Source organism: Callorhinchus milii, unplaced genomic scaffold, assembly GCF_018977255.1.
Source record: "Callorhinchus milii isolate IMCB2004 unplaced genomic scaffold, IMCB_Cmil_1.0 Scaffold5, whole genome shotgun sequence".
Classification (NCBI taxonomy): domain Eukaryota; kingdom Metazoa; phylum Chordata; class Chondrichthyes; order Chimaeriformes; family Callorhinchidae; genus Callorhinchus; species Callorhinchus milii.
In genome coordinates, this window is record NW_024704746.1 from 9,466,671 (window position 1) to 9,481,061 (window position 14,391).

The 14,391-nt window shown below is 38.4% G+C and overlaps 1 protein-coding gene across 2 annotated transcripts in view; it reads left to right on the forward strand.

Annotated features, from left to right (window-relative positions):
- tprb (translocated promoter region b, nuclear basket protein) overlaps window positions 1–14,391 on the forward strand; it is a 44,634-nt gene that overhangs the window by 15,588 nt on the left and 14,655 nt on the right. For both annotated transcript variants that reach the window (XM_007895583.2, XM_042335279.1), the window contains exons 19-35: window positions 650–784; window positions 1,094–1,234; window positions 1,492–1,657; window positions 2,226–2,392; window positions 3,296–3,448; window positions 5,133–5,249; window positions 6,057–6,260; window positions 6,815–6,999; window positions 7,551–7,698; window positions 8,058–8,195; window positions 9,685–9,816; window positions 10,211–10,341; window positions 10,669–10,879; window positions 11,576–11,722; window positions 12,439–12,637; window positions 12,782–13,008; window positions 14,026–14,105. In XM_007895583.2, the coding sequence (XP_007893774.2) occupies window positions 650–784; window positions 1,094–1,234; window positions 1,492–1,657; window positions 2,226–2,392; window positions 3,296–3,448; window positions 5,133–5,249; window positions 6,057–6,260; window positions 6,815–6,999; window positions 7,551–7,698; window positions 8,058–8,195; window positions 9,685–9,816; window positions 10,211–10,341; window positions 10,669–10,879; window positions 11,576–11,722; window positions 12,439–12,637; window positions 12,782–13,008; window positions 14,026–14,105 (2,681 nt within the window). The remainder of the gene's footprint in view (window positions 1–649; window positions 785–1,093; window positions 1,235–1,491; window positions 1,658–2,225; window positions 2,393–3,295; window positions 3,449–5,132; window positions 5,250–6,056; window positions 6,261–6,814; window positions 7,000–7,550; window positions 7,699–8,057; window positions 8,196–9,684; window positions 9,817–10,210; window positions 10,342–10,668; window positions 10,880–11,575; window positions 11,723–12,438; window positions 12,638–12,781; window positions 13,009–14,025; window positions 14,106–14,391) is intronic.

The following is a 14,391-nucleotide window of genomic DNA, read 5'->3' on the forward strand; positions in this document are numbered from 1 at the left end:
TAGTTGGAGAATGTATATATCCAAGGAATTCATTTGTGCTTGCTCAGTCCTCTCCCCTTATGCTATATTTCGCTCCCGTCTTTCCCCTTTCATACTAACACGTTTCCTGAGCCATTGTTGAATAACTATTTTAGATAAATGGATCTAATATTTCTCTGATCTTGGATGACTATTACACTCTAAATTGTTTAATGTTCAAAATCCGAGCCTCAAATTAGAATTAAGAGTAGTAAGCGTCAGTGGATGAGCTATCACCTTTCGGCCGATCGGTTGAATGATCTGCTTCTGTGCTATTATGTTCCATGGCCCTTTAAATGTATGTTTTTAGCAGCTTAATTTATACAAAGAAGAGGCAATTCACTGAGGCCAGTTACTTTAGTGAATAGTTTTACAGCCTGTCTGGAGAATTGCCACATTACTTGAACTTGCATTTATTTGTTGCTTACCCCAAATTATCAATTTTATGATACAGAAGATTTAATGCAATTAAACCATAATTATAGAAGCACATTTTTCTAGTTTTAAAAAGGATGCTTCTCAGTTTGGTTTGGATACTCTATAAAGCATGGTGATGGGTTTCCACGTGTCAGACACCTGGCTGACCAAAAAGAAATTAGAATAAAATGTGTTTTTAATCCTTTATCCACAGGCTCGAGGGGAAAATTTGAGGAAAGAGAAAGATATGTTGAAGATGGTGGAAGCGCGTTTGACCCAAGAGCGTGACTCTAAGTTAGCAGAACACAGGGGACAAAGTTTGCTGCTGACAAATCTACAGTCCATTCAGGTATAAATATAGCAGTTAGTGGTAGATTTGATAAGCAGTGCAATCTACAGATGTGCAAATGGTCCGACATAGGTATTCTCCTTCAAAAGGAATACAGTCTCATCACTTCGCAGTATACCTTGTGAAGCTTTTTGAGACGTCTCGAAGACGTGATAAGGCACTATATCAAAATGCAAGGATTATTATTCTATTATGTGGCATATTTACCCTTTGGGATGTTGAAATGTTTTACTGATGTTCCTGCTGTTGATCATTGTGTTACTTTGAGTAGAAAGAATTCTGTTAACTGACCATTACTGTCACATTTAGTTGAGTCTGGAGCGCGCAGAGACTGAGACCAGACAACGCCTGAATAACCAGATTGAAAGACAAGAACGAGAAATAACACAGTTAAAAAAGAAGTTGGAAAATGAAGTGGAACAGCGACATTTTCTTGGAAGGAACCAAGATGTAAGTGTTCTCAAACTATTCTTATCAATGTGAATAATATATGACTGTCATGTGGATTCAGACCAAAGGATGAGAAATCTGAGGGTGAAGGTCAGATACCTTCTGGTGCACAAATAAGAGCTTAGAGGCTCATAATATCGGAAGTAAGCCTGTTGTACCATTTAAAATGGGAGATAGGGCAAAACTAGAAATGTAGTTGTCCTGATTTCTGTCTCTTTTCTGAGATATACAACAATTAACCTTTGTTTACTTCAAAGGTGCAACTTGTGGAAATCAAAAAGCAGTATGAAACTGAATTAGGTCTCCATGTCAAGACAAAGGACCTATTGAAAAATGCAGAAAAAGAAGCCAGCACTTTGAAACAGCAACTTTCCAATGCTGAAACTCAACTGGTATCGCATACTCAAGGAGGAGGATCCAAAGGCAAGTGCAAGAAGCCTCATTTTTGAGTATAGCTTTGTTACATGTTATTGTATCAGCCCTTCTCTTTAGCAGTGGGGAAATTGGGGACTTGGCCCATGGAAAATTGCAGGTGTCTTGGCAATCCAGAATCTGTTGAACTATGTTAGGCTTTTAACTCTTGGGATTGATGTCTCTTCTGCAGTAAGATATGAATGTCTGATGGACCTCAGATCATGCATTTCCTGAAAGTATTCGTATACACAAGTTAATAATTGTACATAAACTCATTCCTGAAAGTACAATAATTGTGCTTACACATCTTGGTAACCGGTAAATTGGCAATTGTTACAAGCAGACCACAGCTAGGCTTTTCCTTTTTCTTTCCCCTACCGCCCAGCATAATAGCAGTTATTGATATCAACCCTGAGGTTTTAGTACCTGATGCACGTTTAATTGGGATTTGGAGCTGTTGAATGGTACAAAATCTTTTTTATGTTGGTATGATAACCCTTGAAAGAATCAATCGAGCAAATAAACTTGCTTTGCCTTGACATTTTAAGGTGGCAATAAGTATATTGTACTTTTCTAGGGGATTCAAATGGAGAAGAGGACGTGGACAATCTAAGATCACGGCTTCGCCAGGCGGAGGAACAGACAAACGACCTCAGGGAGCGCCTCAAGACAACCACAAGCAATTTGGAGCAGTACAGAGGCATGGTGCTTAGTCTGGAAGACTCTATCAGCAAAGAGAAGCAGGTCTGAAGCTAAAATATTACTTTGTAACCAGCATGTGCAGCATTTCTCAGCGGGCATAGAGCATTTCATAGTCTTTGGTGAACGATAATTATTGTTAGTAGTATCCTTTTTGAGAGATCTTGAAGACGTGATAAGGCACTGTATCAAATCGAAGGATTATTATTATTTAAGGGGAGAGAATAACAGCCACTTGCACTCTTAAGCAGAGAACCAACAAATTGTTGCTTAAATCACACAACCACATTCCTAATTAAAAGGTAAAAGATAATTGATTTAGCAACTATTAAGCAATTATTCTTATAAAAGTGAACTGGCTGCCATGTTTCACCCAAAAAATACAGTCAAACCACTTTGCAGTTTATCCTGTGAAACGCTTTGAGACGTCTCACTGATGTGATAAGGCATTATTTCAAATGCAAGTACTATTATTATTATCCGTTTCACCCTCTGGTTGGCTGTGTTCGAAGCTTTGGAGGCTTTTGAAAATCGTCAGCTGCAATCTGGCTGCTCAGTCTCACTGTGGAGACTCCAATTAGTGGAGTTTGAGAAGGTCACAAATTAGACTCCTTTTTAATCTGCTGCAACGAGTGTTTAGACTCTCATCAGAAACTGCCTTGAAAGTTCTTTTGACATTTGATTAACCAGGAACTTCAGCAATGTTACCTTATAATAATTATACTTTGCTTATACCAATTGGAATGAAGCTGCTTTTGCCAGTAGGTTGATAAGGAGCAGGACCGCTTGTACTAACTAGAAATTATGTTAAAATTGATCTCTTAAATATTGGTGTTACGACAACTGCCTGGAATTGAACTTAATCCACCGGTTTTAAATGCTAAATGTGGGTAATTAAGATCTGCATTGAAAGTTTGTTGCAATTGACTTTCTGTCCTCTCTTTCTAGGTGACTGAGGAGGTTCGAGCAGCTGTGGAGTCTCGGCTCACTGAGTCTGCAGAATATCAGGCACAGTTAGAAAAGCGTTTAATGGAAGCTGAGAAAGAAAAACAAGATTTGACTGATGAAAAGCGCAAAACTATAGAAAATCTGGAACAGCAGGTAAAGGCTCGCCATTCAAAATACAATGTTCCTTTCTGATTTGGAGCTCTAAATAAACTGTTTGACAAATGCATTTTGAATGTATTGTTTGTCCAGTTGTTTGCACTTTTTAAAAAGCCCCCAATCTTTCTGCCATGCAATACGTGATAGCTTTCCAGGCTTTGTAGTTGTTCAGACTGTAATCAAACACACAACGAATCACCTCGAGAAGAATTTGGCTATTGTCTACCTAGATTTGCCACTTTACCTTTCCTTACTAAAACAGTTAAATGTACTGTAAAAGATCTAAATCTGTCAGACATCAAGTCCTGCATGAGAGCCAACTTTCTCCAGTTTAATGTCATCAGCGCCTCCTCACTTCAGATGCTACCAGCATCAACATTTGTGGCTGCACTCTCCACTGAGCCAGTATGGAACGTTTGGTGTCTTGTTCGACCCTCAACTATCCTTCTAAACCCCACATCCATGCCATGACCCGTTCTACCTTCACCCACCTCTGCAATATTGCCCGCCTTCACCACTACCTCCAACTCGGGCTGCCAAGGCCCTCACCCAAACTGTCATTATGCCCAGGCTTGACTATGCTAAGTCGCTGGACTTCCCAATTCTTCCCTCCACAAGCTGCAGGTTTTTCAGAGCTTTGTAACCCATGTCCTTTCGCACCCCAAGCTCCATGACCTTATCAACCCCATCCTCGCCCAGCTTCACATCTCCCAGAAGAATCTTGTCCTCACTTTTGAAGTCCTCCACGGTCTTGTTCTTCCCTACCTTACGACTTACTAACCTTCTCGTTAGGAACAAGCTTGCACAACTCGTGGTGCTTACATGATAGAGTAGATAGTGGGAGATTGTTTCCCCTGGTTGGAGAAACTAAAACCAGGGGTCACAACCTTAAAATCAGAGGCCAGCCCTTTCACACTGAGTTGAGGAAGAACTTCTTCACTCAAAGGGTGGTGAATGTATGGAACTCACTACCCCAAAGGGCTGTTGACATATTCAAGACTGAGATAGATAGATTTCTTATTGTAAAAGGTATTCAGGGTTATGGGGATAAGGCAGGGTCAGGTTATTAGCTGGAGTTAGATTAGAAGATCAGCCATGATTGAATGGAGGGGCAGGCTTGAAGTGCCGAATGGCCTACTCCTGCTCCTACATGTTATGTTTACTAGTTAACGTACCTTTAATACCATTAATTTATAGTTCAACACTAATTTCTTTAAAATTCAGCTAGTTCTGTCACTTCATTCATTATGGTACATCTTTGGGTATAACATTTTGGTTTTAACTTATTAACTGAACTGGTCTTTGCAAGATGGATTTAATTTTATCAGCTACAATTCATATTTAATAGTGTGGAACAATGACCCAAGACGTAATATTCAAAACTATTTTGACTTCTCAGTTGGCTCAGCATTAGATTAAGAATTGGTATTGTTTCTTTGATATTTACTTAAGGAGTTCAGATGATAAATCAAATTGCAGGAAGTGAAGTTTGAGTTGTTTAAAATGGTCACTTGAGCACAGCTGTGTGTATGCTCTGCCTTGTGTACTCTTCACATTACAGACTTGATGATTGTTGTCTACTAATTGTGTGCAGTTTTGTCCTGGGAGATTCTAGTTGTGAGTTGTTCTCTTCTGTTGAATGATTGCTTGTTGCCACTTTCTTTTAAAAAACACATTTCAGATGTCTGACCTAAGGAAGAATCTGAGCAGCCTCCAGGCAGAACTTCAGGAAGCTCTTCAACGAGCAACTGGTGCTGCAAACAATGAACAGCAAGCAAGGGCGGATTGTCAGGAACAGGTCTGCAGAACTTTTATGATGTTTACAAGTTTACTTCACAAGATCTTTCAGTGTCTGCCTGGCATTAATACAGCTCGCACAAGTCAGATCTGTATATATTGTATATTCGCCTAAGTCATACATCTGCCCAAGTCCCGTTCAAAAGTTTATAATCTATGCAACTTTGACATAACTCATACTTTGCATACATCATATTGTAAGTTCCTATTTCATACGACTTTTGTGAGGTTTACTGTATAGAATTAAGCACTAACTTTTCTTTTAAAATTTGAAAACGGTTGATAAAGCTGGGCAGCAAACTAATATGTCCTAAAAGGGAAGCTGAATTGAGACTTGGGAAGTAAGGGTAAATACGGGGCATGGAGGAGAGGCAGGGAATGGGAGTTCAGCGCCTTGGGATATCCTCCCGGCGTGAAAGGCGCTATATGTAATCTTGTTTTTTTAAAAAAATCTAATAAACTGGTGGAACAAGCTTGATGAACTGAATGGTTTCATCCTCTTCCAACCTTTTCACTTCTGGGACCTGAATTAAATTAGCAAAGTTAGTTTCCACTTTCAGCCCCCTTCCAAGCAGAAACTACCTACATCTTTTTCAGAGTAAAAGCAAGGTTGTTGTGGGATGTGGAAATGTTCACATGAGATACTTGATTTGCTGAGGACGAGCACAGAAATTCACCAGCTATTTGCTAATAAGAGCATGTCTGAATTAAGTGACTTATAACCTGAGTTGTAATTTAAAGTGTTCTTTTTTAGAATAAGTATCTTTATATTGGTATAAAATGTTGTTCCTTGTCGTTTCCATTTCAGGCAAGGATAGCCTCTGAAGCACAGAATAAGTATGAGCGGGAACTGATACTTCATGCTGCTGATGTGGAAGCACTGCAGACTGCTAAGGAGCAGGTAGCCAAGACCTCCCAGTTGCGGCAACAGCTAGAGGATACTGCTCAGAAGGCTGAAGCTCAGCTGTTGGAGATGAAGACAGCCAAGGAAGAACTTGAACAGATGTTAAAGGTTCCTATTTGTACAGTTAAAGGCTCCTATAAGTACAATCCGAGTAGCTCATTGTACTGGAAAAGAAACACTTTAGTTTTTGTACGCTGTGTGTGGTTGATAATTTTCTCTTATCTGTTCCCGCCTCTCATTTGTTTAACTTTTAAGTGCTGTTTATATATAGCTTCAGAGACACTGATTTAATTCCAAACCCGCTTCTCAAAAAACAACTCCCAAGTATAGAAAAGAATCATCTAATACTCAATTGCAGTCCATTGAACCCTTCCACATTTGTCCTGCTGGAAAGTGCAAGGATTAAATGTGTGTCTGGTTTGCTATTTAAAAGAACTGGCTGCTTAGGCTCAGCCTGAGCGAACACTGGTTGTATTCATGGTGCATTTAGCAAGGATTATTTAAGTAAAGGACTTATATCTACTGGTTTCAGAAATGAAACTAATGTGTGATGAACAGAAACTATCAAGAAAATGCTTTTAATTTATAAATTCTACAAACTTTACAAATAACTGGAACTCCTTGAAACTTCAGAGCATTATTTTTTTTAAAATTTTCTGCAGGCTGAAATTGTGAAACAAACAGCACATTGCGAGGATCTGCAGAAACAGAACAAGCTGTTGCTTGAGCAGGTCGAGGGCCTCAGCAATAAAATGGTGACCACTGTACAAGATGCAAGCCAGAGTTGCATGAACATTTCTTTCAGTGAGGAGGGGAAATCCCAGGAACAATTGCTTGAAATTCTTCGGTAAGTAGGAGGAAGAAACTTAAACAATATCATCTTCCAGTTTAATGTGGGACATTTTAATTTCCTGTTGTTGTTGTATGTTGACTTTGGAGGAAGATTATATTAACTTCAGAAGAGACTGGAAGAAAATGAAGTTCCAGCTCATAATAATAATAATCCTTGCATTTGATATAGCAACTTATCACATTTTTGAGATGACTCAAAGAGCTTCAAAGAATATATTAGAAAGTGATTGAAAAGATTGACTAGATATTTTGTGGTCTAAAATCATTGAATGTTAAGTTGTTTTATTCGTTGAATGTAGAGCAACATCAATGCCTGAAATGTTGAACTCCATAGCTTTGCTATGTAAAACCATATATATACATAAATCTTACATTTACATAATGTAAACTGCTGTTGTGATGAAATGGGGCACTAAATGGGAAACTTACTTTCACATACTTCTGTTTTATTGTCCCTTATGAACCCTGGGTAAAGGTATTAAATGGGACCTGCTAACTGTAAACAAATGTGTTTCTAATGTATCTTTGGAATTGATTTTGGTGTAGGTTTGTGCGGCGAGAAAGAGAAATTGCAGACACAAAGTTTGAAGTTGCCCAGGTCGAATGCCTTCGTTATCGCCAGAGAATGGAGAATTTAGAGAGGGAAATGAAGGAAGTGCAAAATAATCTCAACTCTGAAAGGGAAAAAGTGCAGGTGAGTGTGCCAGCTATAATTTGCAATGCAAGGGCTAGCATTTAGAGCACTAATGGTAACATGCATAATATTTTGTCCTGAGTAAGAAACATGGTTAAAATGTAATCAAACCGTGACTCTTGGCATAAAGGATCAAGATGCTGAGTGTTCTGGATGTCACACTAAACTCAGTATTACTCAGATAAAGATATTACTAAAGAGTTGTCACGATTGGGTCTTGGGTTGAGATAAAAAAGGACTTGGCTGCTTTTTTTTAATTAAAAAAAATTCTAGGTTTGTTGCCACACTGAGAGAAACACTTGTACATTTTTCTTTGATGTTGCATGACAATCCAATTGTTGGCTTGAATTTGGTTACAGGTAACTGCAAAAACCTTGGCACAACACGATGAGCTGATGAAGAAAACTGAAACTATGAATGTTTTAATCGAAACCAATAAGATGCTCAGAGATGAGCGGGAAAGACTCGAGCAAGAACTCCAGCAATCTCATTCAAAGGTCTGTATACTTACAAAGTCTGCAGCTGAAGATTTACATTTGTGGGATACTTCTGTGCGCAGTTGGCACTTTATCAAATGCAATTATTATTTAACACATGTTTTCTAGTGCTACCATGTGGGTTTTTATTGTTAGTTCTGCGTTAGCACAGGGCATTTAGTTACATTTGTTCCTCTAACCTACTTGTTTCTTTTATGCTTGAAAGATCAGGCTAGTTACAGTAAGAATGTAGTAATAGGTTTATTAAAATTCATAAAGTAGGCTGGTGGACATGTGCAATGACTTCTCAAAACGTTATGCAGCAAGATAGTATGTCCACTGATGATTTAAGTGGATAATCTAAGGAGTAAATTACAAGGGGTAATAAGTACTACTGCTAATCATAATCCTTCCATGGGTATAGCACCTTTCACATGAAGCGGACTTCCCAACGTGCTTAGCAGGATATATAAACTGTAAACTGTTTTACAGGCCAATGCAGTAGCCAATTTGCGCACAGCAAGGTCCCATGAGGTAGTAGGTCATAATATTAGCAATAATCCTTGCATTTGGTGTAGTGCCTTATCACATTGTCGAGACGTCTCGAAGGACTTCACAGGATATTCTGTAAAGTGGATTGACTATTTGTGGGTGAACGCGGCAACCAGTTTGCGCACAGCAACGTCCCACAAACCGACATGAAGTATGGGGAAAGGGCATGTAAATGAGATTGAAAGGGTTGCTCTTTACACTGCAACAATTTGCAATTATATAGCGCCCCTCACTCAGGGTGTCCAGAAGTGCTTGACAGTGGTGGAGCACGCCTCGATCGGGGCGGTCACAGTAGGCAAGAAAAAAAGAGCCAACGCAGATACAATGTGCCAAATTACAATACTTCTGTATTGTAATTTTTTTATGGTTCTAACTGCTTAAAATATAAACTACTGCAGATTGATTTTTTCCCCAGGTTTTCGTTCTTGGTTTCACATTGTACTTGCTCTCTATGACTGTAATATTTGCTTCAATGAAATCACAAATATTTGTCAATGTACAGTATTAAATTTGTTTTTGATGTCCATTGATCCTGGGTGTTTAATATATTGCCCGCAGTAAGTGTTACTTTCAAAACATGGCACAGATACAATGTCATGAGCTTGTGATAAAGACAAAACGGAATACTGAGTTGCGGTACAGGAAGGTGAAGTTTCCTCATGCAGTCTTGATAGAGATCTCAAGATAACCTTTGTTGGAATTTGATTTTCTATGTAAACCTGTCTCTAAAACATGCAAAATATCGTGAATACAATATTCCAATCGTGATCTATTGGTCTAAAACCATTTTTTCCAATAATAGTCATTTGTCTTTTCTGTAAAGCGTGGGAAAATAATCCGTGTCTGAATGTGTAATCCTACATTATTTTTTTAAAAAATAAACTAATTTGTTAGCTCTTGTGTTTGGTTGAGTTGTAGTTCTGTTGATGCTCACAATGTGTTTTGTATAATTTATTAGATTCGCAAGCTGGAATCTGACATCCTGCCTCTTCAGGAGTCCAACACGGAACTGAGCGAGAAAAGTGGAATGTTACAAGCTGAGAAGAAACTTCTGGAAGAGGATCTGAAACGCTGGAAAGCACGTGCTCAGGTGAGATGGGGGAAGCAATCTACCTCAGTCATACTGCAAGCTTCACATGAATGCACTGTACAAGCATCAAGGTTTGATGTTGGCTGGAGCCCTGATGAGATACTCTCACCACTAGTTCAATGCATCATCTACAGAGACCACTTTTTATACTTCGCTTTACTTTCATTGGCCTGATTGGCAAGTACCTGAAATTCTTGTTGGATTGTTTTTTCACACGAAATTTCAAATCAATCGATGGCTATCCATACTTATGAAAAATCAACAATTATCTAATGTAATTAATACATTCAGACACGGATTTTCCTACACTTTACAGAAAAGACAAATTACTGTTATTGGAATGAATGTAGTAATGAGTACATGACTAGTAGTTTATTTTTCTTTTGTATCGCAGCAACTTATCAGTCAGCAGAAAGAGACTGACCCAGATGAATACAAAAAGTTACTGTCTGAGAAAGATGTAAATGCAAAGCGTATTCAACAACTGACTGAAGAAACCGGGAAACTGAAGACTGATATTGCAAGGTAAAGTTGCACATTTTGTTTTGCTATTTCCTTCTCTTATTCCCGCCCCCCCCATGCACACGCACACACATGCACTCTTTTACGCCTTTTTCAATGTTGTAGTTAATTACACAAAAGGAGGGAGAGAAGAATAAGTGGAGCTATGTTACCAATTAATTAATAAGGTCAGGTTGTCTCTTGACAACCTGACCTTGGTGTAGATCTTTGAAGCAAATATTGGTTACAAGAATCTGAGTGCAATTGTTTAACTGTTTTAATAATTATTACGGAAAGATAGATGGGTTATTTGAGTAAGAGACTGGATTTTTCTTGTGTGTTTATTTATAGGTTGAATGCATCGTCCACTACGTCACAGCGTGATGTGCAGACTTTGAGGATTGAAGTAACTCGAGTGACCACTGAACGAGATAACCTGAAGCAAGAAATGGTGACAAAGGTTGCAGAAAACCTGGAGAAGATCAAAACCATCACCCAGGTTAAAAAGATCGGTCGCCGTTACAAGACTCAATATGAGGAGCTAAAAGTTCAGTATGACAAGGTAATGTCATATCTCCTTGAGTAGAACATAGATTATACATTTTTTGATAAATACTTTCTCTAATTAATTTTTTNATCAAATTATTAAATAAGAACATTGAGTTTCAACTGTTTTTTTATATATTACTTACTGTGAACATTTTATTCCACAATAGTTGTGCAAGACATCAGAAGTTCCATATGATTGATGCAATATTTAGTTAAATAATTTAATTGGTTGAAATACTGGAAATTGTTTTTATAATAATCCTTACGTTTGATACACTGCCTTTCACATTGGGAAGATGTCCCCAAAACACTTTACAGGGTACACTGTAAAGGTTTTCACTTAGTTTATGATATTTGTAAATCTCGTGTACAACCCACAAAACCCACATTTCTAAATTTCAAAAAAAGTATTATAATTGGGTGGGGGAGCTATCCTGCTGTCAGTTGGTTCTAATTGGTTACATTGAGTTCCTTACTCGATTTTGTAACAGGAGATTGACCAAGAAATAGAGAGGTTCAGGCTTTGACTCTAAAAGGTAGGGGCTAGTTATTGTCACTAAAAATACTCATTAATCTTTGGCTGGAATATAGAAATGTTTTGGGAATTTTGAGTGTTCGTTTTGTTTTTTCTGAGTTGTATTGATTTGAATTGTTTCGCAGTCCTGCATTGCCACAATTAAACTTACTTGATCTTCCACCACCAAAACAGATGGTTGTCGAGAAATCCTCTCAACGTACAGCAGAGCAGCAAGCAGAACAGTCCTCTGCCCAAGCCACTCAGGAATTGCAGGAAATTCTATCCCAGTCTGAGTCCAGAACCAAGGCTCTGGAGTCTCAGACTGAAGCCTTGCAGAAGGTGAGACTGCTCACAAAATAAATCTGGGGGACTCTTGACATGGAGGAACTGTATTTAGCTGGATATATTTTAAGATCAGTATATATTAGGAAGGTGCCATTAGATTGGATATATAATTGAGTTTATACTTGGTTCGCTGTTAGACTGCTGACTTGTTCAGCGTTTTCCTGGTAATGTTCAAAGCACAGACACAGAAACACATCCTCTTAGGATAATTAAGGAATTCGAAAGTTCTTGATAGCGAATGTAGTGCAACCATAATAAATGTTTCAACAACTTAACATCTTAAACAACTTCACATTAGCAACTTAAATTGATTTATCCAAGAGTCATTTTTAAAAAAATTTCAACAAACGAGCAAAAATGACCGGTAGCTAAAACAACTTAAATTGCACCCTTGAGAGTCTGCTATTAACTTGAAGTGTTTAGGATGGTTACATTACATTAGTAAAGGTATACTTGGTCTTTGTTTTACTTTCTCTGAATAATGGGGCTTGTTTCAGTGGACGTGGTACAACACGCTGTAGACAAGTTGATCTGTTTGTGTTGCTTATGAAAGGGTTCATCTAATTTGATCATAATTAATTGATTTTTGTAATATTGTGTTAAGAAACTTTATACTTGAAGGAATGGAACTCATTTCTTGCTGGCTGGGTAAATAATCGTATGTATCTCGCCCTTGTTGATGTCAGAGATGGCTTGTCTTTTTCTTGTAGTCTATTAATGAGAAAGAATCTGAAGTGAAAACATTGCAAGTTGAAGTATCACAGCAACAAGGAGAGCTTTCTCGCTTACGCCAGGAACTGCAGGAAAAATCAACGCTCGAGGATCAACTTCGACAGCAGATTACAGAGAAGGAAGAGAAGATGAAGAAAGCAATAGTGGGAGCCAAACAAAAGATCTCGCAACTAGTTGGTGAGGAACTTTGCATATTTTCACAAGTGGGTTGTATTAGCACCTGAAAATACTGCAGAAAAGAATTAAATCCTAGAATTTATGATTTCCCTGCAATCGGTTTGGATTTGGAATTGAGCTCATTGTTACCATGGTCTTGTGTAGGTGTAAAGGACCAAATGGGGAAGGAAAATGAAGAGCTGAAGCAGCGCAATGAAGAATTTAAACAACGTATCGCGACTATGGACCAGCAGAGAGAGGAGCTGGAGGTGCGCATGAGTGCACTCAAATCACAGTACGATGGTCATATTGCTCGTCTGAAACGAGAGCTGAAAGAGCACCAGGATCGACAACATGAGCAACGTGAGGAACCCCAGGAACTAGCCAGCAAGGTAAGTTAATAATGATATGGTGCCTTGTTATGTTGTCGAGCTGTCTCAAAGCACTTTACAGAATGTAGTGAAGCACTTTTGAGATATTAGCATATGGTACTTAAATCATTCTGGTGAAGTGATATATTGGGGGTGGATGTCAGTCGGATGTCAGAGGCTTTTGGAATCCTGGAATCACCATTCTTAAGATTATCCAAACCAGACAGAGTTCCACGTCTATTAAATAACTGTTTAAACAGGAGAACAGAGGAGTGTATTGTTTGATTTCAGTTTGGTTCAATAACTCGTTAATGCAATAGAGATTATGTCGGAATCTTAACCCATTTAGGAATGGAGTAGTAATCTAAGGTAGTTCATATTTGTAGTGTTTTTAGTGAGAGAGGTAAAACCATCGACATTTAGCAAAAAAAACTCCCAAGTTCAGTACGATTGCTCAGAATTCTCTTGAAATCAAAAAATTCCTGCCTGAAAATTGTGAAGGTGGTACTGGTGCAATAGATTGTGAGGTTGACACTGTGTCGAGATGTATTCGCCAGTATTGCAGAGGGCCAGTATTGCAGAGCAGTGTAGTGCACTTTACCTTAGCCTACTAAGGTATCCCCCTGGCTCGGTCCCGGGATCCGTTGCTGTGAAGCACTCTTGAGACGCCATCCGGCGTGGAGGGCGCTATATAAATCCAAGTTGTTGTTAGGATACTCAGTGCATTTGTTTTGTGCATCGGGTGAATGTTGTTTCATCTCGAACCTAGCTTTCCAAACCTTGATAAATTCCTAGCTAATCAAGTTTCCAAGATCTATTTGGAAAGCGGAGGATGTCAATTCATTGGTTCTTTTATTAGCGTTTATCTTGACTTTCTCCATGCTGACATCAACTGCATTTAATGTATTCAATACTCATCAAAAGTTACACTTATTTAGATTTATTATCTGAATCTTTATTGTTAAAAACTTATGGAAGAAAAGACACAGAAAAACATATACTGTACTAATGTTTTCTATGATTTGTGTTGTGTATAAGGCTTCTGAACCACAGAGACAACTGGATCAACAGAGGCAGATTACACTGAAACAAACTCCAGCATCTACTGATAGAGGAAGGTAAGCATTGAAGGAAGTTAATTCAGTACGTTTTGAGTATAATTTCCTTTTTTAAAATCAGATGCGGGAAAAAAAATGCTTAATTGGGTTTGTTTTGCCAATTTTCTCACTCGTTTCCTGAAGACACTGACTCTTGCTTGTGTAGTCCAGCAGAGCTTGTGATTAGAAGCAAGAAACCTGTCCGATTTCCCTTTCCCACCTGTGGTCATACTCCTACTCTCAAGCTGGACAGCGTGATTTCTGTTGCTATCTGTTCAGCATGACTTAAGGTGCTATTGTTCATTAG